Source organism: Bombina bombina, chromosome 3 (assembly GCF_027579735.1).
Source record: "Bombina bombina isolate aBomBom1 chromosome 3, aBomBom1.pri, whole genome shotgun sequence".
In the NCBI taxonomy this organism is placed as follows: Eukaryota; Metazoa; Chordata; class Amphibia; order Anura; family Bombinatoridae; genus Bombina; species Bombina bombina.
This window is the reverse complement of record NC_069501.1, coordinates 685,992,069-686,015,528: the sequence shown is the minus strand read 5'-3', so window position 1 is coordinate 686,015,528 and position 23,460 is coordinate 685,992,069. Positions and strand designations below refer to the sequence as shown.

The window sequence follows — 23,460 nt, the reverse complement described above, 5'->3', positions numbered from 1 at the left end:
CAACTGTCTTTGATAGGTACAGGGAGTGCAGAATTATTAGGCAAATGAGTATTTTGACCACATCATCCTCTTTATGCATGTTGTCTTACTCCAAGCTGTATAGGCTCGAAAGCCTACTACCAATTAAGCATATTAGGTGATGTGCATCTCTGTAATGAGAAGGGGTGTGGTCTAATGACATCAACACCCTATATCAGGTGTGCATAATTATTAGGCAACTTCCTTTCCTTTGGCAAAATGGGTCAAAAGAAGGACTTGACAGGCTCAGAAAAGTCAAAAATAGTGAGATATCTTGCAGAGGGATGCAGCACTCTTAAAATTGCAAAGCTTCTGAAGCGTGATCATCGAACAATCAAGCATTTCATTCAAAATAGTCAACAGGGTTGCAAGAAACGTGTGGAAAAACCAAGGCGCAAAATAACTGCCCATGAACTGAGAAAAGTCAAGCGTGCAGCTGCCAAGATATTTCAGAGCTGCAACATCACTGGAGTGCCCAAAAGCACAAGGTGTGCAATACTCAGAGACATGGCCAAGGGAAGAAAGGCTGAAAGATGACCACCACTGAACAAGACACACAAGCTGAAACGTCAAGACTGGGCCAAGAAATATCTCAAGACTGATTTTTCTAAGGTTTTATGGACTGATGAAATGAGAGTGAGTCTTGATGGGCCAGATGAATGGGCCCGTGGCTGGATTGGTAAAGGGCAGAGAGCTCCAGTCCGACTCAGACGCCAGCAAGGTGGAGGTGGAGTACTGGTTTGGGCTGGTATCATCAAAGATGAGCTTGTGGGGCCTTTTCGGGTTGAGGATGGAGTCAAGCTCAACTCCCAGTCCTACTGCCAGTTTCTGGAAGACACCTTCTTCAAGCAGTGGTACAGGAAGAAGTCTGCATCCTTCAAGAAAAACATGATTTTCATGCAGGACAATGCTCCATCACACGCGTCCAAGTACTCCACAGCGTGGCTGGCAAGAAAGGGTATAAAAGAAGAAAATCTAATGACATGGCCTCCTTGTTCACCTGATCTGAACCCCATTGAGAACCTGTGGTCCATCATCAAATGTGAGATTTACAAGGAGGGAAAACAGTACACCTCTCTGAACAGTGTCTGGGAGGCTGTGGTTGCTGCTGCACGCAATGTTGATGGTGAACAGATCAAAACACTGACAGAATCCATGGATGGCAGGCTTTTGAGTGTCCTTGCAAAGAAAGGTGGCTAAATTGGTCACTGGTTTGTTTTTGTTTTGTTTTTGAATGTCAGAAATGTATATTTCTGAATGTTGAGATGTTATATTGGTTTCACTGGTAAAAATAAATAATTGAAATCGGTATATATTTGTTTTTTTGTTAAGTTGCCTAATAATTATGCACAGTAAAAGTCACCTGCACACACAGATATCCCCCTAAAATAGCTATAACTAAAAACAAACTAAAAACTACTTCCAAAACTATTCAGCTTTGATATTAATGAGTTTTTTGGGTTCATTGAGAACATGGTTGTTGTTCAATAATAAAATTAATCCTCAAAAATACAACTTGCCTAATAATTCTGCACTCCCTGTATAGTTGTATGCTTAGAGTAGAAATAGCTCCCTCCACCTTAGGAACTGTCTGCCATGAGTCCCTTATGGTGTCAGATATGGGAAACATTTTCTTAAAAACAGGAGTGAACGGAATACCTGGTCTATCCCACCCCTTAGCAATAATATTCACAATCCTCTTAGGGACTGGAAAAACATTAGTGTAAACAGGAACCTCCAAGTATCTATCCATTTTACACAATTTCTCTGGGACCACTAAAGGGTCACAATCATCTAGAGTTGCTAATACCTCCCTAAGCAATAAGCGGAGGTGTTCAAGCTTAAATTTAAAGGCCGTCATATCAGAATCTGTCTGAGGAAGCGTCTTTCCTGAATCAGAAATTTCTCCCTCAGATAACAAATCCCTCGCCGCTTCAGAGCATTGTGAGGGCATATCAGAAACGGCTACTAAAGCGTGAGACGGCTCAGCATTTTTCCTTAACCCAGAGCTGTCCCGCTTTCCTTGTAAACCAGGCAGTTTGGATAAAACCTCAGTGAGGGTTGTATTCATAACTGTGGCCATGTCTTGTAAAGTAAATGAATGTGACGCACTAGAGGTACTTGGCGTCACTTGTGCGGGCGTTACTGGTTGTGACACTTGAGGAGAGCTAGATGGCGAACCCTCATTTACTTCTGACTGAGAATCATCTATTGCTCTATTTTTAAGTGCTAATATATGTTCTTTATAATTTATAGATATATCAGTACATTTGGGACACATTCTAAGAGGGGGTTCCACAATGGCTTCCAAACATATTGAACAAGGAGTTTCCTTGGTATCAGACATGTTAAACAGGCTAGTAATGAAACAAGCAAGCTTGGAAAACACTGTAATCAAAGTAAAAAACACTTAGAAATAAAACGGTACTGTGCCTTTAAGAGAAAAAAAAGCTGCACAAGTTCTGCAAAACAGTGTAAAAAAGCAGTAAACTTAACGAAATTTTTACAGTAGTATCTTACAGCCTTAATAACTTTGCACAACTATGCAAATAAACAATTAACACCTAAATGGCAAAACCGGATTGGAAAAACAACAAAACCGGTAAAAAAGACTTTCAGCACCTTGCCACAGCTCTGCTGTGGTGCCTACCTGCCCTTCAGAACGATTTGTGGGGAAAAAAACTCCTTTACAGCCCTCAAACACAGTAGGAGCAGTTGGATGACTCTTAAGGAAAAGAAACTGCGCATCTGAGGCGCAAAAATAGGCCCCTCCCACCTCACTCGATGTTTTGAGGCCTATTAGAAAAACACCTGAGTGTCTCTTAATTAACTATGTGGGTTAAAAAACCCTAACACAAGACACAATGACCCCTTTAGTCCCTTCAAAAAAACGTTATAAATGCATCATTTACTGAACAAACAAAAAACGTTTTTCCTAACAGTGTCACCAGTAACAAAAGAGCCTTTCAAGTAAGCTGAAATTCCTATTCCAAGTGTCTGAAAACAGCTTACCCTTTCCCCATGGGGATATTGCCAGCCTTTTCTAGAATAAAGACAGTCTGTCTAGAAAAACATAGACTGAACATACCTCATATGCAGCTTAGCATGCAAACCGTTCCCTCAACTGAAGTTTTCCTGTACTCTTCAGCCTTTGTGAGAACAGCAGTGGATCTTAGTTACAAAGTGCTAAGATCATAATCCTCCTTGCAGAAATTTTCATCTCTTTTTCTGCCAAAGAGTAAATAGTACACACCGGCACCATTTAAAATAACAAACTTTTGCTTGAGAAATAAAAAACTAACATTTTTGTCACCACACTCGCTCTGCACTTCCTAGTTACTTAGAGTAGGCAAAGAGAATGACTGGGGGGTGGAGCTAAGGGGGGAGCTATATAGGCAGCTCTGCTGTGGGTGCTCTCTTTGCCACTTCCTGTAGGGGAGGAGAATATCCCACAAGTAAGGATGAATCCGTGGACTCGATACATCTTACAAGAGAAATACTCGTCTGTGTCTTTAATAAAATCTAGATTATACCTTCACAAGCTAGGATAATCGGAATTGTGGCCTCTAACCACCTGTATGAAAGAAAATGTGGGGTTTGTGTCCCTTTAATTAAGCTAAAATGAATTAACATCTATAGATTACAAAAATATTATTTTTATAGGAACAGCACACAAAAAAGGAAACTTTTTAACCCATATCTGCAAAACAGAAAAGTGCACTTTGCATTTAACAAAATAATAAGGTTTGTTTCACATAAGCACGGCAAAATGAAAATGGATTAATAAAAACAAAAACTTTATTAGACAATTACACAAAATGTATCACTATAAGCGACTTATTAGTGTACATAATTGAAGCACAAAGTAACAGGTATTTGAAAAAATATTATTTTGCTGACTTTTCAGTAATTGATTTTAAAGGTATATTACTTTCCACTGACAACTGTTTTATTTTGTGGGGTTGGAAAAACTAGATTAATATTTTTTTTAAAAAAATCCATGGGAAACAGTTTTATTTTGTGGGGTGGGAGGAATTAGCAGTTTAACATTTAAAAACATTTTTTTTGCCAGTTGTAAATAATAAAACTGTTAATACCAGTGATTAAACATATTTTTGCTTCTATGGAGAGATACATAAAGCTTCACAGGTTTTAAATAAAACAACAGCTTTGACTTTGATAACTTGGTGGAAGGCATATGTGTTCTATAAGACATTTATCTTTATCATTTCTCTAGCTAAATGTTATACATACAAAACATCAGTAATATATTGTCACGGTTTGTATCAAACTTTTTGTACAAAACTCTGTTTTCATTAAATAGTAAATTTAGTTTAAAAGAAAAAAGTTTTTTATTTTATTCTAGGTCAGTTTTAAATTTCATGCCAGTACTACACTATAAATAATGTGATTTATCATGTTTTTTTAAACCAACACAAGTATTTGTATAGCACAAAGCCACAATTTTACAAGGTTCCATATATTTCCTTGGCTTTTTGCAAAGACTGGTCCAATTATGTAAATGATGTGTACAGTTACAAGTATGATGAAGTTAGTTTAAAAAAAAAGTTACTAAGTCACAGTTTTGAATTGTTTTCCAAATAATAAACTACAAATTTTCACATAAAAAACTTAGTAAAATAAACAGGAAGTTGGATTTAGTCAGCAATAACTACACCTTGCCTGCTGAGGTCTGTGTAGAATAAAATCTTAAGGAAAAAAAAAAAGAAATTCAGAGGCATCAAACCCAAAAGGTATGAAAAGCAAAAGCAGCTTTACATAATATACTCACAATGTGTAGAAAGATATCAGTACCATAGTACTAATATGCAGAATACAACCCCCTAAATAGCCTTCACCCATTACTATGAATAATAATCTCTATTAATATCCAGGGCACAGAATGTAAAGTATCAAATGTCATCAGGAACTGAATTAGTGTGTGTGTGTGTATATATATATATATATATATATATATATATATATATATATATATATATATATATATATATATATATATATATATATATATATATATATCCATCCAAGTTATAACACAAGCACTCACTGGACTTGATACAGGTGAAATAAAAAGTGTTTTATTCCATATAAACCAGTGACGTTTCGGGTGTTCAAGTCCAGTGAGTGCTTGTGTTATAACTTGGATATTTGAACTTTCTATAGCACCCCGGAAGAATTGACATTTACAAACACACACATAAACACGCTTGTAGAAATCTATTTGTAACAACATTTTTAGCCAAGATGGTTTCTGGCATTCTGCACCATATTAAATGTAGCTAACATCCAGATATGTCCTTAGTTTTGTTCTTCCTTTGAAATCGTGTATCTATAGGATCAAAGCCCCTTTCCGTAGAACCAAACAGAGCCCATTCTGGAGTTTTTGCTACATAGTCCAAAGAAGTGAATAGTTGGCGCCCTTCACTTTCTTCATAGGCCCGGATAAGCTCCTGGAACTTCTCGTAATCAATCCAAGTCCGCCATTCACCATCAATTTTGAACTAGGGAAAAACAATGACATTAATGAGCAAAACCTAAAATTCTGGTAACAAAAATACTACTATGTTTTTTTAAATAAATGGAATTTGTTTAAAATATAAGTATTTTGTATGTTTACGTGTGTTGAAACTCTTGATCCATTAAAAAAACAATACTTTGTTGTATGACACAAAGTAAACCTCTCTGCAATATGAGTCACTCCAAAGCATTATTTTTATCTGTGTTTTAAGCTTGTCTTTCTTCTTGCATTTTTAAATAACAAAACTACCAATAAAATGGATAATACTTAAAAAATATGTATTTAGTGGCACACATTTATAATGCAAAAAAGGTTATTATTCCTGTAAAGTTCACTGATACATGGCATTAATTAAAAAAACAATTATTTGAGGAAGAATCTTATAAACATTATTCATGAGAAGTTAATAATGCAAGGGAAAATGAATTAGAAAGTATGTATATAGTATACAGAGAATTATCAATATCAAAAATATGACTTTCTGATTAAATAGTGAAATCTAGGCATTAAATATCTAATGAAAACAAAGTAATGTTTCTCATTTCACTTAAGGTATGTTGGCTATCTGATGGGCAATGCATTTTTAATTAACCAGCAAATCAGTTTATTTCTTACATTTGTAGTAGTAACATGTTTGGTACTAGTCTGGTGTGTGCATTGAGCCTTCTTGGATTGGGCAAAATCCAAGCCAGAATACCTAAAGGACCATTACATACAGCAGAATTGCAGTAAATGTGCATCACCATTTACTCTGAATTTCAAATGAGCAGTAGATATTTTAGCTGGTAAATATGAAATGTCTTCCTTTTGCTGGCACCTTGTACCATGTGTCTGCCATCAGCAAATCACAGACTCATATACGTTTAGACTGTTAACTCTTGCACATGCTCAGTAGGAGTTGGTGCCTCGTGTAGATATTTGATAAGTAAATTTAAAAGTTTTTTTTATTGTGTGTTCTATCTGCATTATGAAAGAAAAAACAAAAACTGCCTGCAAGTCCTTTCAAAAGTAGATTTAACCAAATAAAAGTAGGGAGGTATGCAACAAAGCTCACAAAATATTTTTTTCATATTTTAAGGGTTCATTGCAACTAGCCCACAAAGTTATTGTTCTAATGTTACAATCACTTGTCAGAATCCATTTCCTAAGTTTATAAACCATAAAAACAGAAGCCGCTTTCCAACAAAGGTACTCATTACAGCACCTGTTTCCCTGATAAGGAACTTGCTAAAGCTCTAAAAGATTTCCCTGCTGCAGTGCAAATACTACCTTGCTTTATTGTACACCATAGTGCAGCACCAACCCTGCTTCACTGTAATGTCACAGTACATCACCTACGGCTTCATTGTAAAGCCATAGAACAGCATTAATCCTGCATTATAGCAAAGCCATGCTGTACATTACCAGAACTCAATGTCATTGTAAAGCATCAACTCTATAGTCTGCATCTACTCAAATCTCTCTTTCATTTCTTTGTCACTGCCTAGTGGGTCAAGAACAAGGCTATAATTAGAGTGATAAATTGGTTGTTACTCAAACATTATCTCAGCCTCTAAGACCAACTCTTGGGCTGACAATAACTTTTCTGGCAGCATCACAGTGGCTACAAATTTGTTGAATCTTTGTTGAACAGATGTACTGTTCGGCCAAAGAAAAAATCCACGAAGAGAAATTGTTCCAAAGCAAATATTAGGAATAAAAAAAAAAAAGCAATCAAGAAGAATGGGATTAAAAACAGCTTTCGTATATTGACAAAATGAATGAGCAAGAATGAAGCAGTGCAAAGTTTCTGGAAATGAAAGAATCATTGGAAACCAGGCCTTCTAAAAAATCTGTGTGTGGTAGATTTTCAAAAGATCTAGAAGGGCCTCAATGAACAAGATCAGCAGACAAAACAGAAATCAATTAAACAAAATGCATCTTTGCTTGTGGATTTTAAACTATTTTTAGTGTTGGATAAATAAAGCAGGATCCAAAGAATTTTTTAAATTGCCAGACTCCTCTCTCCCTAGCTGGATGCCTACACTTTAAAGGAAAACTTAAATCCTTGAGGGCTGGTAATAGACCAGATTTTACAGATATCCCTGAGTGAGCATACATGAGTCAATTTCTCAAGTACCTAGATTTTCTAACTCGGGTATTAATCTAATCTGTCTGGAGCCAGTGAGGATATATGTTAGACAGCCTTGCAACATAATTTCTTATTGTCCTCATGTTGAAAATGTAAACACAGAGATAACCTGACAATCTAATCCCTAGTTATAAGATGCAATTGTGCATATTCTAGAATGTGAGAAATTGGTTAGATATATTTCTGTTTGAGGGAATTTACTTCAAAAACCAGTTTTGCAAATGCAGCAAATATTTGGAAATGTAATAACTAGTTAAGTGCATTCGGATTATTTGTAATGTGTAACTCTAGATCTTCGTGTGTTGTACTTTCACAATAATAAATTAGGCTCTGAAAAGAGTTAAATGCCATACGCTGCTACCTTCTTCTGCATTTGGGTCACAACAAATGATCCGAATGCACATACCTGATAACAAATTATGCTTACTTGATAAATTACATTTCTTTCATGGCGGTGAAAACCAAGAGCCATTGCTCCTGAAATTCAACTTCTGGCCAATAGGTGGAGGCAAAGATTCCCAAAGATCTAAGAGCACTTAAAGGGACAGTCTAGTCAAAATTAAACTTTCATGATTCAGATAGGACATGCCATTTTAAACAACTTTCCAATTTACTTCTATTATCTAATTTGCTCAATTCTTTAGATATCCTTTGTTGAAGAAATAGCAATGCACATGTGTGAGCCAATCACACAAGGCATCTAGGTGCAGCAACCAATCAGCAGCTACTGAGCATATCTAGATATGCTTTTCAGCAAGTGATATCAAGAGAATGAAGCAAATTAGATAATAGAAGTAAATTAGAAAGTTGTTTAAAATGACATGCTCTTTCTAAATCACGAAAGAAAAAAATTGGCTTTCATGTCCCTTTAATCCCTCCCACCTCTCTGGTATTCTAGTCTGATATTTAGCCAAGAAAAGAGAAATAGAAAGGAAGGAAAGGACAAAGCAGGGAAAACCTATAACTGTTGACAGGAAAAATTAAAATGGGTGTGTCTCATGGACTCTCACCACCATTTATTTATTAAGTAATAATACAGTTTTTCTTTCATAAGGTGGTGAGAGTCCACAAGCCATTACTCCTGGTAACTAATAACCAAGTTGTGGAGTCCACAAGTAATTGGGTAGGGCAATTTTTCTTTATTTTTTTTTAAAAGACAGGCATCTAAATACCAGACACTTCTGCCTGAAGGACTTTCCTACCAAACACATCAAAGTGACAGAATTTATAGAAAGTGTCTAATTTGTTTGTTCATTGGTCCAAGAAAAGTTAAAGAATTACATAAAAACCTTTGTAATTTAAAAGTTGAATTTTTATTCTCTTAAAATAAAATATCTAAATTAAGTAAGAGACCATCAAATAAATTCTTTGGATTAAGACAAGGAGATGGGCTATAATCTCCTGATTGATTGAGGTGATTTATCTTCAGTTTAATAGGTTCATATTTGATAAACTTTGCAGCTGTACTTCATTGAAAGGAGAAATACAATTACCTTAAAAATAATAATTCAACTAGTTTTAGTTAAAAAATAAATAACTATTACCTAAACAATAACAATATAACTAGTTTTAACTAAAACAATAAAATATTTCCCTGATCACACTAAGGTATTTGTGCAGATCTATTCCACTCCAAACAATCTTCTATTCATTGAGCTTCTTGAAACTTAGTAAATGTTGATTTAGTATACAAAGATTTGCAGAGTAGCAATGGGGAACACTAGAGTAAAAATGTAATTTTCATGATTCAGATAGAACAACTTTCCGATTTACTTCTCTCGTCTAAATTTGCTTACATAGGTAGACTCAGTAGCAATACACTACTGTAAGCTAGCTGCATGTCATTGGCTCATTGAATGTGTTCAGCTATCTGCAAGTAGAGCATTGCTCTCCTTGAACAAAGGATACCCAGAGAATGAAGGAAATTTGCTAAAAGAGGTCAATCTCAAAATGTTATGCTCTATCTGAATCATGAAATAAAAAAAAATATTAGTTAGTTAATTTATTAGTTTATGTGCTATTTCTCAACTTTCCTTTATAACATTTGTGAAGAAGAGGCGTATTACTTCTACAGACCTAAAATCACAGAGAACTACAAAACTGAATACGTGATAATATCTTCTAGATAGAAAAAATCTCCAACATAATTTTAGAGAAACCTCAGGGAGAGCATGGAATTAATTTACGAAAAAACATTAGATAAGAAGTATTGGAACAGGAACTATTACTCCCAGGTTGGACAGATCCTGAACACATTTTAAAAAAGCCTCTCTTTTTATCTGGTTTACAGATAACCTTGAAAGATGGAACCTGCCCCATGGAGGAAAACTATTGAATTCCAATTTGTACCCGTGGGACACTACATCCACTGCCCAGGGATCGGAAACATTCCGAACCCAAGCCTGAGTGAATGGGGTAAATCTGCCCCCCACAGGATCGGCTCCCGGACCGGGGGCAGACTCCTCATGCTGACTGAGTCAGAGACAGGCTTCTTAGACTGCTTCCCCTTGTTCCAGGCCTGATTGGACTTCCAGGAGGACTTGGACTGTTCCTGCTTAGCAGAGGAAGGGGAAGGTTGACCTGAAAAGTCTTGAAAAAGGAAATTTATGCTTCCCTGATAAATTGATTTCTTCTACGATACGACGAGTCCACGGATTCATCCTTACTTGTGGGATATTATCCTAACAGGAAGTGGCAAAGAGCACCACAGCAGAGCTGTATATATAGCTCCTCCCTTCTCTCCACCCCCAGCCATTCGACCAAAGGTATAGGAAGAGAAAAGAAAAGCTAAAAGGTGCAGAGGTGACTGAAGTTTTAAAAACAAAAATATAATCTGTCTAAAGATGACAGGGAGGGCCGTGGACTTGTCGTATTGTAGAAGAAATTAATTTATCAGGTAAGCATAAATTTCCTTTTCTTCTACTAGATACAATGAGTCCACGGATTAATCCTTACTTGTGGGATACAATACCAAAGCAACAGGACACGGATGAACGGGAGGGACAAGACAGATACCTAAACGGAAGGCACCACTGCTTGATGAAATAGCCCCAGAAGAAGCAAAAGTATCAAATTTGGAAAATTTGGAAAAGGTATGAAGGTTAGACCAAGTCGCAGCCTTACAAATCTGTTCAACAGAAGCATCGTTTTTAAAAGCCCATGTGGAAGCCACCGCTCTAGTAGAATGAGCCGTATTTTTTTCAGGAGGCTGCTGTCCAGCAGTCTCGTATGCCAAACGGATGATGCTTTTCAGCCAAAAAGAAAGAGGTAGCCGTAGCTTTTTGACCCCTACGCTTTCCAGAATAAACAACGAATAGGGAAGATGTTTGACGGAAATCCTTGGTCGCTTGTAAGTAAAACTTCAAGGCCCGAACCACGTCCAAATTATGTAACAGACATTCCTTCTTAGATGAAGGATTAGGACACAAGGAAGGAACAACAATTTCCTGATTAATATTCTTATTTGAAACAACCTTAGGAAGGAATCCAGGTTTAGTACGCAAAACCACCTTATCAGAATGGAATATAAGATAAGGTGAATCACATTGTAATGCAGAAAGCTCAGACACCCTTCGAGCAGAAGAGATAGCAACTAAGAACAAAACTTTCCAGGATAAAAGCTTAACATCCATGGAATGCATAGGTTCAGACGGAACCCCTTGAAGAACACTGAGAACTAAATTCAAACTCCATGGTGGAGCAACGGTTTAAACACAGGCTTGATTCTGACTAAAGCCTGACAAAAAAACGTCTGGGACATCCGCCAGACGCTTGTGTAGTAAAATTGACAAAGCAGTAATTTGTCCCTTTAAGGAACTAGCTGATAATCCCTTCTCCAATCCTTCTTGGAGAAAGGACAAAATCCTAGGAATCCTAACCCTACTCCATGAGTAGCCCTTGGATTCGCACCAATAAAGATATTTACGCCATATCTTATGGTAAATTTTCCTAGTGACAGGCTTTCAAGCCTGAATCAAGGTATCAATGACCGACTCAGAGAATCCCCGCTTAGATAAAATCAAGCGTTCAATCTCCAGGCAGTCAGCTGCAGAGAATTTAGATTTGGATGTTGGAACGGACCTTGGATGAGAAGGTCCTTTCTCAGTGGCAGAGATGACATGTCCACTAGATCTGCATACCAAGTCCTGCGTGGCCACGCAGGCGCTATCAGGATTACTGAAGCCCTCTCCTGTTTGATTCTTGCAATCAGATGAAATAGGAGAGGAAATGGAGGAAACACATAAGCCAGGTTGAACTTCCAAGGTACTGCTAGAGCATCTATCAGTACGGCTTGGGGATCCCTTGATCTGGACCCGTAACACAGAAGTTTGGCATTCTGACGAGATGCCATCAGATCCAATTCCGGTGTGCCCCATTGACGGATCAATGCCGCAAACACCTCCGGATGGAGCTCCCCCTCCCCCGGATGAAAAGTCTGACGACTTCCCAGTTCTCTACTCCTGGGATATAGATTGCTGATAGATGGCAAAAGTGAGTCTCTGTCCATCGAATTATCTTGGAAACCTCTATCATCGCTAGAGAACTCTCTGTTCCCCCTTGATGATTGAGGTATGCTACAGTCGTGATATTGTCTGACTGGAATCTTATGAACTTGGCCAATGCCAACTGAGGCCATGCCTGAAGCGCATTGAATATTGATTGGTAGAAGAGACTCCTCCTGAGTCCAAACACCCTGAGCCTTCAGGGAATTCCAGACTGCACCCCAGCCCAAGAGGCTGGCGTCCGTCGTCAGTGGAACCAGTGAACTCTTTTCTATATTCACCTTAAAACCGTGAGTTCTTAGAAAAGCCAACACGATGTCCGTGTGAGATTTGGCTAGATGGTAAGTTGATGCTTGAATCAAAATATCGTCCAGATAGGGCACCACTGCTATGCCTGGCGGCCTTAGAACAGCGAGAAGGGACCCTAGCACCTTTGTGAAGATTCTGGGAGCTGTGGCCAACCCGAAAGGGAGGGCCACAAACTGGTAGTGTTTGTCCAGGAAGGCGAACCTGAGAAACTGGTGATCTTTGTGAATAGGAATGTGAAGATACGCATCCTTCAAGTCCACGATGGTCATATATTGACCCTCCTGGATCATTGGTAAAATTGTTCGTATGGTCTCCATATTGAACGATGGTACTCTGAGAAATTTGTTTAGACATTTGAGATCTAAAATCGGTCTGAAGGTTCCCTCTTTTTTGGGAACCACAAACAGATTTGAGTAAAACCCCTGCCCCTGTTCTAGTTTTGGAACTGGACAGATTACACCCATGGTATAGAGGTCTTCTACACAGCGTAAGAATGCCTCTCTTTTTGTCTGGTCTATAGACAAACGTGAAAGATGAAATCTCCCTCTTGGGAGAAAATCCTTGAATTCTAGTCGATACCCCTGAGTCACAATTTCTAATGCCCAGGGATCCTGAATGTACCTTGCCCAAGCCTGAGCGAAGAGAGAAAGTCTGCCCCCTACTAGATCCGGTCCCGGATCAGGGGCTGCCCCTTCATGCTGTCTTGGTAGCAGCAGCGGGCTTCTTAGCCTGTTTACCTTTATTCCAGGTCTGGTTAGGTCTCCAGACTGACTTGGATTGTGCAAAATTCCCCTCCTGCTTTGTGGCGGAAGAGGAAGTAGAGGGTCCACCTTTAAAGTTTCGAAAGGAACGAAAATTATTTTGTTTGGCTCTCATTTTAACTGACTTGTCCTGAGGAAGGGCATGACCTTTACCTCCAGTAATGTTGGAAATGATTTCCTTTAGTTCAGGCCCGAATAGGGTGTTACCTTTAAAAGGAATAGCTAAAAGTTTAGATTTTGATGACACATCAGCAGTACATGAGGGATACAATGTAAGTGGGGGTTCCACAATGGCTTCTAAACACATAGAGCATTGACTTTCCTCAATGTCAGACATGTTGAACAGGCTAGTAATAACCACAAAAAGTCTTGAAAACATTTTATTTAATGAAAAATACAACAATCTGAAAAATGGTACTGCGCCTTTAAGAATAAAAAAGCGTACAATTTTTCCAAAACTGCTTTAAAATGTTATAACTCTCACAATTTTAGCATATATGTGTTTTATCATGTACCTTAAGATTGCACCACAAGGAAGGGACAATGAGAAAAAACGTTATCCAAAAACGTCATCAAAAATAGAAAAGCAACCCCCTGCACCTCGCCACAGCTCTGCTGTGGCACCTACCTGCCCTCAGGGGTCTGAGAAATCTCACTATCACTTTGTTAGGCTATGTCTTCAGCTTAGGCCCAACGGAGCTGGAGCTTGCTGCCTTCATCTGAAATTCAACTGCGCAACTGAGGCGCAAAATTAGGCCCCGCCCATCCTATACGATGTCTCTCTGCCTAGTAAAAACCGCTGTAAAGCGGTATAGGAACTAGCCATGTGGGGTTTTCAGTATTCCCCAATAACACCTAAAAGCCATGTGAAACCCTCCACTGCCATCAAACATAAAAACATTTCCTCAGAAAAACGTTATATTGCCCTTAAACATAAAACCGTTTGCTCATCAAAACGTTATGTTACCAGTGTCAATTATGCTGCCATTCTTTGCAGCATTGTTAGCCCATAATGTACAGGTCCCAGTAATACCCCTTCATACATGTAGGATTACTGCTTACCCCTTCCCTCATGGGAACTATGTCAGCCAGTTCAGAAATACCACAGTCTCTCCAGAAAAAAATGACTGAACATACCTCAATGCTTGTAGCATGAAAACCGTTCCCCACACTGAAGCTTCTCAAGTTCTCCTCAGCCATTCTGTGGCAACTCCTCTGGATCTTAGTGACAACTGCTAAGATCATCAACCTCCAGGCAGAAATCTTCTTCCATCTGTTGCCTGAGGAAAAATAGCACTCACCGGTACCATTTAAAATAAAAAAGTCTTGCTTGAAGAAAATAAAAATTATCATTTTAACACCTCTTTCAGTTTACCTCTACCTATTACTAGTATAGGCAAAGAGAATGACTGGAGGTGGAGAGAAGGGAGGAGCTATATATACAGCTCTGCTGTGGTGCTCTTTGCCACTTCCTGTTAGCAGGAGGATAATATCCCACAAGTAAGGATGAATCCGTGGACTCGTCGTATCTAGTAGAAGAAATAAATAAATTTACTCTGGCGACCCTTGGTCTTATTTCTCTTATCTTGAGGGAGAGAATGACCCTTACCTCCCGTAATATCAGAAATAATTTCGGCTAATCATGGCTCAAACAAAGTTTTACCCTTGTAAGGAATAGACAAAAGCTTAGATTTTGACGACACATCCACAGACCAGGACTTCAACCATAAGGCCCTGCGAGCCAAAACAGCAAAACCAGAAATTTTTGCTCCCAACCTGATGACCTGTAAAGAGGCATCCGTGATAAATAAATTAGCTAACCTAAGAGCCTTAATCCTATCTTGGATCTCCTCCATAGGCGTATATGTCTGAATAGAATCAGACAAAGCATCAAACCAATATGCTGCAGCACTGGTAACAGTAGTAACACACACTGCAGGCTGCCATTCCAGACCCTGGTGAACATAAATTATTTTAAGCAATGCTTCCAACTTCTTATCCATAGTATATTTAAAGGAACAGCTATCCTCAATGGGAATAGTGGTCCTCTTAGCAAAGGTGGAAATCGCTCCCTCCACCTTGGGGACTGTCTTCCAAGACTCCCTAACAGAATCAGAAATTGGAAACATTTTCTTAAAAATAGAAGGGGCAAAAGGAACACCTGGCTTCTCCCACTCCTGTGCAATAATCTCAGAAGCACGGTCAGGAACAGGAAAAACCTCCACCTCTGAGGGCACATCAAAATACTTGTTAAGTTTATTAGATTTCTTTGGAATAACTACTAACATAGTATCAGAATCCTCCAAAGTAGCCAAAACCTCTGTAAGAAGCGCACAGAGGTGTTCAAGCTTAAATCTAAAAATCACTGCTTCAGAATCAGAAGAAACAACCATACTCTCTGAATCTGAATGGAAGAATCCTCCCCCTCAGACCTATGGAAAGAAACATTCAGCATAGCCATACTTGATTCAGATACCTTGACAAATGAATCCTTATATCTCCTTTTACGCTTTCCCTGAAACGCAGGAAAACCTGCCAGGGCATTAGTTACCGCAGGGGATATCTGGGTAGAAATGTCCTGCAAGGAAGCACCATCTGGAGAATAAACGCATAAACACTGGGCACTGCATGAGATGACACTGAATGAAGGGACACAAGGAGAAAGCTGCGGCATATTCTGAACAGGAGACCCCTGAACAGAATCCACCCCAGCTAATGATGGCTCAGGAAAAATCTTTTCCCTACACTGTAAGGTCATCTCAATACATGAGGCACAAAAAGGCATTGGAGGTTCCACATTAGAATCAAAACACAATCTGCATGTAACATCTTGCAAAGCTTCTTCCATATTTGCCAAAAACAAATCAAATTGGCTTAAAAAAAAAAATTAAAAACAAAAAACGTTACTGTCACTTTAAATTTTAAACTGCAACTTTTTTACTGCAAAAAAATATGATTGCTTTAAAAATTAAAAAATACCTTCAGGCAGCCTCCTTACCTCAACAGACCCTGCTGAAGTGCCTACCTGACCACTGAAGCCGAAAAATATTGACAATCCGGACCCAGCAGCCTTTGAAAGCAATGAAAACCGCCAGAGTAAGCCCCGCCCCTTGGTGGGCATGGCTAAAAGACCGGCTTCCATTACAGTGAGAAAAAAATAAAAGTTTTAAAAAAAACACACAGAGCCTCTCCTGAGTGTCATACAGTGCCCAAATATAAACCCACACTGGTTAAACAGTCCCTATACCCATCAAAGTGCCAAACTCTCTTTTAAAAAAGAAATAAAAACTGGCACTTACCTGAGTCACATCTGCCTGGCAGCAGGGCAGCTCACAGATATGGAAAGGCTTTCTCCCTCCATAGATAGACCTGTGGAACAAAAAAAGGACTGACTAAAGTTAATCAGGCATTCAGGGTAGGGCAGCACCAAACATGAAAGGCAAGGTGAAATGAAAAATCCCACCAGTTTTCAAGTGCTCAAAAGTCACCACAGCTCTACTGAAGAGACTGATGTAGAACACAGCTAGACCCCAGTAAAAAAAACAGAACAAACATCTCTGCTTTAACAATAATAAACTCTTGATGGAAGAATCTACAGACACCTAAAAACATTACCTCCTCCTTGCATAGGCAAAAAGAATGACTGGAGGTTATGGGTAAGGGGGTGGTATTTAACAGCTTTGCTGTGTTGCTCTTTGCCGCCTCCTGCTGGACAGGAGTGATATCCCAACAGTAATTAAGATGATCCGTGGACTCACTATATCTTAGGAAAGAAAAAACACACACAAAAAAAAACTGATCATCATAAACAAACTCACCATCTGAAAACAACCTATGCTATCTGAGTCTGAAAATTATAAGGGCATCCTAAGAAGTACTGATCTACAATGATGCAGATAAACTTGACAATTTAACTTTAGGATGACTTTCAGGCATATAACTTTTGCAGATATTTGGAGGAGGTATATAACTGCAGAGCACACAAACCTTTAAATCCTGGCGCAAATCTGAAGCACACACTTGCATTGAGGAAACAGCAGGAGGACAGATTCCTTTAGAGGCAAGAGCAGCATTAGAGACTGTTAGAATGCATAATGTGACCCATTCAGGAAAGCTGTAACAATCCTATACCAGCATGAAACAAATAGGATTGATTTAATTGGCTGACTGCTTTTACCCTGTATGATATTGTATTTTCAATAAAGGACTTGGTTTCCTCTTGTTATTCATATGTTGGATTGTTTATGAGCCTGGGGAGTTCCGTGGATCCTATTACTGTTTTATCTACTCTCTTGCCTTCCAGGCCTTTATACGATCACATTACTACTCTGAGTTAAGCTTCTGACACCTTGCATGTTTAAAACACAATTGGTGCCATCCACACATACAGTGGAGCTCAGATTGGTTGTTCAACAGAGGATTAAAGGCTTCTACATGGTAAGAAGAACTACAGGACTACATTGTAACAAAGATAAGAGGTGTCTGGTTGGTAATATATATATCTTCTGAGTGAATACACACGCTAAACACTTACCTCTAACGCATACACAAAGATCTTCATATATCTGTGACTGTTTAGTACGGCTTCATGATTAATGCTGTACTTCATATGTAATACAGAGAGTATTGTGACTGCTACTCATTGTTTGCAATAATCATGCTCCATGAAACAGACAAACCCATAAATATAAGACCACTAAAGCAACTTTACAACTTTATTGTGCAAACTATACAGTATAAACACAACACAAAATATAAGGTTGCAATATGTAACAGGGACTTAAAAATTAAAGTCCGAGCACATAGGAGAAAAGTGGAAGAAAACTACTTTTGTGAAATTCAAAATGATAAGAAATCTGACCACTTGCATGTGTATGATAGCATGTATTACTGGTGGCAGAGCTAACAGGTGTAAATACAACTATTGCCTCAGAGAGCAAATTTAAAAAAATGGCAGAAATGATGCGACAAACAAAAAATAACTAACACAGTTAAAATCCAACAGTAAACAGTAACATGGAGCACGCAAATATTAACATGCATAATAATTAATAGGGCCCAAATTAAGAAGCTCTGCTCCAACTAGTCAATGCTCACTACAACAAATGCCCATTAACCCGACATGCGCTACCTGGAGCGTGCAAAAAAGTTAAAAATAAAAATCCACCAAGTAATTCCACTAGTAACAATATCTCCCAATTGTATAATTGTCTATTATGCAATAAAAAAAATAGGCAAACCAAGAGGTTGTAAAGATTGCATCCGGTAGAGAGCCCATCCAGTGCTGTGTATGTCGCAGCAGAGGAATTATGTGTGGAATATACCAATGACCCAACAGGAGGAGACTAAGAAGCTAAACCCCATGACACCGGTGGCAGGCTTGTGACTAACTTCTCACTGGGAGTAATTGGAGTATTTGCCAGAGACACAATCTCTCCTGTGTTTCTCAGTCGCAGCTCTGAGGGTAAATTGGGTCTCAGATCGGTCTGAGGACAGCCCAACGAAGAATCTGGAGCACCTCAATTCTTTACCTTCCTCCTGTGGAGGCAAAGACTAGAATACCAGAGAGGTGGGATGGATTAAGTGCTCTTAGAACTTTGGGAATATTTTGTCTCCTCTTAGAGGCCAGTAGTTGAAGCCCAGGAGTAATGGCTCATGGGCTCTCACCACCATATGAAAGAAAATAACTTCACACATATACTTTAACATTGTGTCTCATTATTAAAAAAAAAAAAAATATGCTTACCTGATAAATTTCTTTCTTTCTTGACATGGTGAGTCCACGGATCATCATCAATTACTGTTGGGAATCAATACCCAAGCTAGAGGACACAGATGATAATGGAGGGACAAGACAGGTATCCTACACAGAAGGCACCCCTGCCTAAAAAAAAACAACAAAAAAATTTCTCCCAAAGGAAGCCTCAGTAGAAACAACAAATCAAATTTATAAAATTTAGACAAAGTATGCATAGAGGACCAATCTGCAGCCTTGCAAACTTGTTCAAGAGAAACCTCATGCTTGAAAAGTCCAGGAAGAAGAACCAGCCCTCATGGAATGAGCAGTGAGTCTCTCAGGAGGCCGATTTCCAGCAATTTCATAGGTCAAACGAAAAATACTCTTCAGCCAGAGCGAATGAGCCGTAGCTCTCTGACCCTTGTGTTTTCCAAAGAAACAAACAAAACAGAAGACTAGTGAAAATCCTTAGTCATCTGCAAGAAGAAATTCTGGCGCATGCACCACATCTAGGGTATGGAACAAACACTCCTTATGAAAAGAAGGAATATACCTGTTAGAAACCACTTTAAGAAGTAAACTTAACTTAGTACGCAGAACCACCTTATCCGATTAAAAGATAAGATAAGGGGATCACACTGCAACGCCGAGAGCTCAGAGACTCTTCTAGCAGAAACAAAACCTTGCAAGAAAACATATAAACTTAACATCCAAGGAATGCATAGGCTCAAACAGAGCCAAATGCAGGCGATAAGAACAAGGTTAAAGGGACATAAAACCCAGTTTTTTTTCTTTCACGATTTAGATAGAACATAACATTTTAAAAATAAATTCTAATTTACTTGTATTATCAAATGTTTTTAGTTTTCTTGTTATCCTTTGTGGAAAAACTGAAATTTAAGCTCAAGGGGGCAAATTATCAAGCTCCGAACGGAGCTTGTGGGCCAGTGTTTCTGGCGAGTCTGCAGGGGGCGGCGTTGCAATGCTAAATACGGAGAGTGTATTTGCTCTCCGCATTCAGCGAGGTCTTGCGGACCTGATCCGCACTGTCTGATCAGGTCCGCAAAACCTTTGATAAATAGGCCCCCAAGATTGTGCACGTGTCTGCAGCACTATATAGCAGCAATTTTGCAACAATGTTATACATTAGCAGGGGCACTAGATGGCAGCACTATTTCCTGTTGTGTAGTGCTTTAGGCATGTGCACGCTACCTACCTAGGTATCTCTTCAACAAAGAATAACATGAGAATGAAAAAAAATTGACAATAGAAGTAAATTGGAAACTTTTTAAAAAAATTGAATCCTCTATCTGCATCATGAAAGTAATTTTTTGGGTTTAATATCCCTTTAAGATTACAAGGTGGAGCAACCGACCCAAACACAGACCTGATGCTGACCCAGGCCTGACAAAAGGACTGGACATCCAGCTCATCTACGAGACGCCTGTACAGCAGAATGGAAAAGGCAGAAATCTGACCCCTGAGGGTAATGACCAAAAAAAAAAAAACCTTCTGCAAGCCTTCCTGGAGAAAGACAATTCCCAGGAATCCTGACCCTACTCCAAGAGAAACCCTTGGATTCACACAAAAGATATTTACGCTAAATCTTATGGAAAAACTAACTAGTAACTGGCATGCAAGCCAGAGACATGGTCTGAAAGACCGAGTAAGAAGAACCATGGTTAGACCAACTAAGTGCTCAATAACCAAGAAGTCCGCTTTAGAGAAAAAAGAACGAAGGAAGGGACCCTGATTCAAAGGACCTTCCTCAGAGACAGTCTCCAAGGAGGGAGAGGAGACCATTCCTCTAGGTCTACATACTAGATCATGCGAGGCCACACAGGTGCTAGTATAATAACCAACTCTCTCTCCTGATAAATCCGAAAATAACTTGTGACAGGAGAGAAAAACAAAGGAAATCGTTATGCAAGACTAATTCCTAAGAAAAAGACCACCAGAACATTTATCAAGGCGGTCATAAATTTTGCAGTCTGCAGAAACGGCAGAGGCCAATTCCAGAACCCTCCATTTTAGGATTTACCTGAAAAACACCTCTGGGCGGAGAACCACTCCCCGGAGTAAATTATCTGTCTGAACAAAAGTACAATCGTTCACCCCTAAAGAGAGGAAAACAGACAGCCCTTGTGAGTTGCCACTGAATCATCAAATCCCCTCCTACAAGACTAAGGAACTCCGAGTTCCACCCTAGAAGATGATGTAAGTCAAAAAAGAAAATGTCAATTTAATGACAACTGAGGCCAAACCATCAGAGTAAACTAACTCGTCCTCAACTGTAAAAGAGGCATGCAGACACTTTCGAGATTAATAATCTAGATCAATCCACTGAGACAGATCGGAACATTCTCCATTTTAGAGAAAATAGCCAAGGGAATGGATATCTACGGAAACCATCTGACCAATTCCCTTATGGATACAAAACAATAAGCTATCTACCGGACGACCAGAGATTGCTGATGGCCGGACAGAGACAGTAGGGAGACCCAGTTAGAGATCTTCTTCTAGACATAGAAGCTATGAAGGTCCCCAATAAATCACCCTTGCAGATGAAGCAAAGGAACTCTTCTCCAAAATAATTGCCCTACCTTAGGAAAGGAGACTAGACAAAGTCTCTTGAAAGAAATTGCTCAAAGGAAGGAAGACACCTGATCATATATGATCCAGAATCCTTCTAGCAATATTCCAAGGCCTAGAAGTCCTTCTAGGATGACGAAACTCAGCTTGAGAAGATACCGATTAAGGGAACAAATAATACACATCGTTCAGGTCTATGTTCGCTATGAACAGATCCTTCTTGAATCCAAGGAAAATGGATACTATTTCGAAGGTTAGAACCTGAGAGAACTTGAGGAAAACCTAGATCTCAATCCCAGACTGGAATAATCACTCCCAGAAATAAAGGGTGGCGCTATAGGGCTGGATAGTTATTAAGGGCTAAAAATAGGAGGATACTATTCTAATTTTAAATTTGTATATATTTCACATTTATTAAACAGTACATACATCCATAATAACACACCGGTGTCATACACTCTGATATTTTAAAAATAAAATGAATTTAAAATGCAGTATTATGATAAAATTATATTTGCTAACTTACTTTGTATACTAAAAAATACAATGGATAAAACTTGAATTAGTTAAAACATATATATTGTGAGTCATACACTAGTGTATATTGACATCTGGGTTGAATTGGTATTTGTTCAGTCGGCAGATTCGTAGCTTGGAAAAAAATGTGAGCAAAATTTCTGACAGCAGATTCGTTATTTGGAGAGAATGTAAACACAGTTTCTGATCAGTATATACTTCAATATGTGGTGTTCTTATAGATTATTAAAATCTTACGATGTCCTATTCCATATATAGAGTAGTTGTAATCCTGTCTACGGATATACCACAGGATGCCTTGTTGGATACAAGTTTGTTTGATGTATTTTTATATAAGTGTCAGTGTAGAATCTTTAGTTCTAGCAAATATTGCTCACCTTCAGGTTATGGATTGTACCTGTAATATTTGCCAATGGGAGGTAGGAGTAGGAGACTGTCCTGTTTGTGATGAGCTCACCAACGGCTAACCCCTCTGGCGTTGTGATTCCTAGGGTTCCGTTCCACTTCTCACATAGGTACCAGCTTTCTTGGTTGTCCCTTTTCGATTGCAAGAATTGCAGAAATTGTGTCTTGCAATCAAACACGTTGCAGCTTTTAGGCCTTATAGCCTTTTCACCGGTCTGTTCCTTTACAGATGGCTGATAGGGTGTGCACACATTCAATCCAGGTGGGTCCAGTCAGGTGATCTACGTGTTTCGGCGGGTTGCCTTTCTCAAGATACCTGACAGTGTTAAGATCCTCCCTTTTATACTCTTATTGATTGACACTTAATTTTGATGTTAGATCTGTGTCCCATTTCCTTCATTTGTTTCATTAGTTTCAATTTGCCAAGCTAATAGTTAATGTCCAACGTAGAGAATTTATAGAAAACATATTGGGAGCAATTTTATGCTTAAATATTCTCAAAAGGGGGTTGACTCCATGTCTTGCAGGAGAATAACCCTTAAGTCCCCACTATCACAAAACATATAGTGCCTGCACGCTGCCAGAAATACCCTTACTAAGGGGTTTGTGTCCCAAATAAATTACAGGATTTTTTGTTTTAATAACAGAATCCTTGACTGCATCAGTGCCAGCCTTCTAGTCCCCAGAAGAACAAAAGGCACTTACCTGCATTCTAGTCGTCCAGCAGTCAGACGACTCACAAAGTATGAGAGAATGCCGCTCCTGTGTAAAAAGAAAGACAGAGTAAACTTACTCAGGCTTTCTATACCAGGGCAGCAACATGTATATTAGTAATTACTTCACCTCCTCCTTGCACTAGAGGCAAAGAGAATGACTGGGGGTTGTGGGTAGGGAAGCCATACTTAACAGGTTTGCTGTGGTGCTCTTTG

At 38.8% G+C, this 23,460-nt stretch overlaps 1 protein-coding gene across 1 annotated transcript in view; it reads right to left on the bottom strand.

The window, feature by feature from the left end:
- Positions 1 to 5,023: 5,023 nt before the first annotated feature.
- Positions 5,024 to 23,460, bottom strand: part of LOC128653901 (S-adenosyl-L-methionine-dependent tRNA 4-demethylwyosine synthase TYW1) — an 824,555-nt gene continuing 806,118 nt past the window's right edge. Inside the window, exon 16 of the mRNA XM_053707460.1 lies at positions 5,024 to 5,540. Within this exon, the coding sequence (XP_053563435.1) occupies positions 5,319 to 5,540 (222 nt within the window). The 3' untranslated portion in view covers positions 5,024 to 5,318. The remainder of the gene's footprint in view (positions 5,541 to 23,460) is intronic.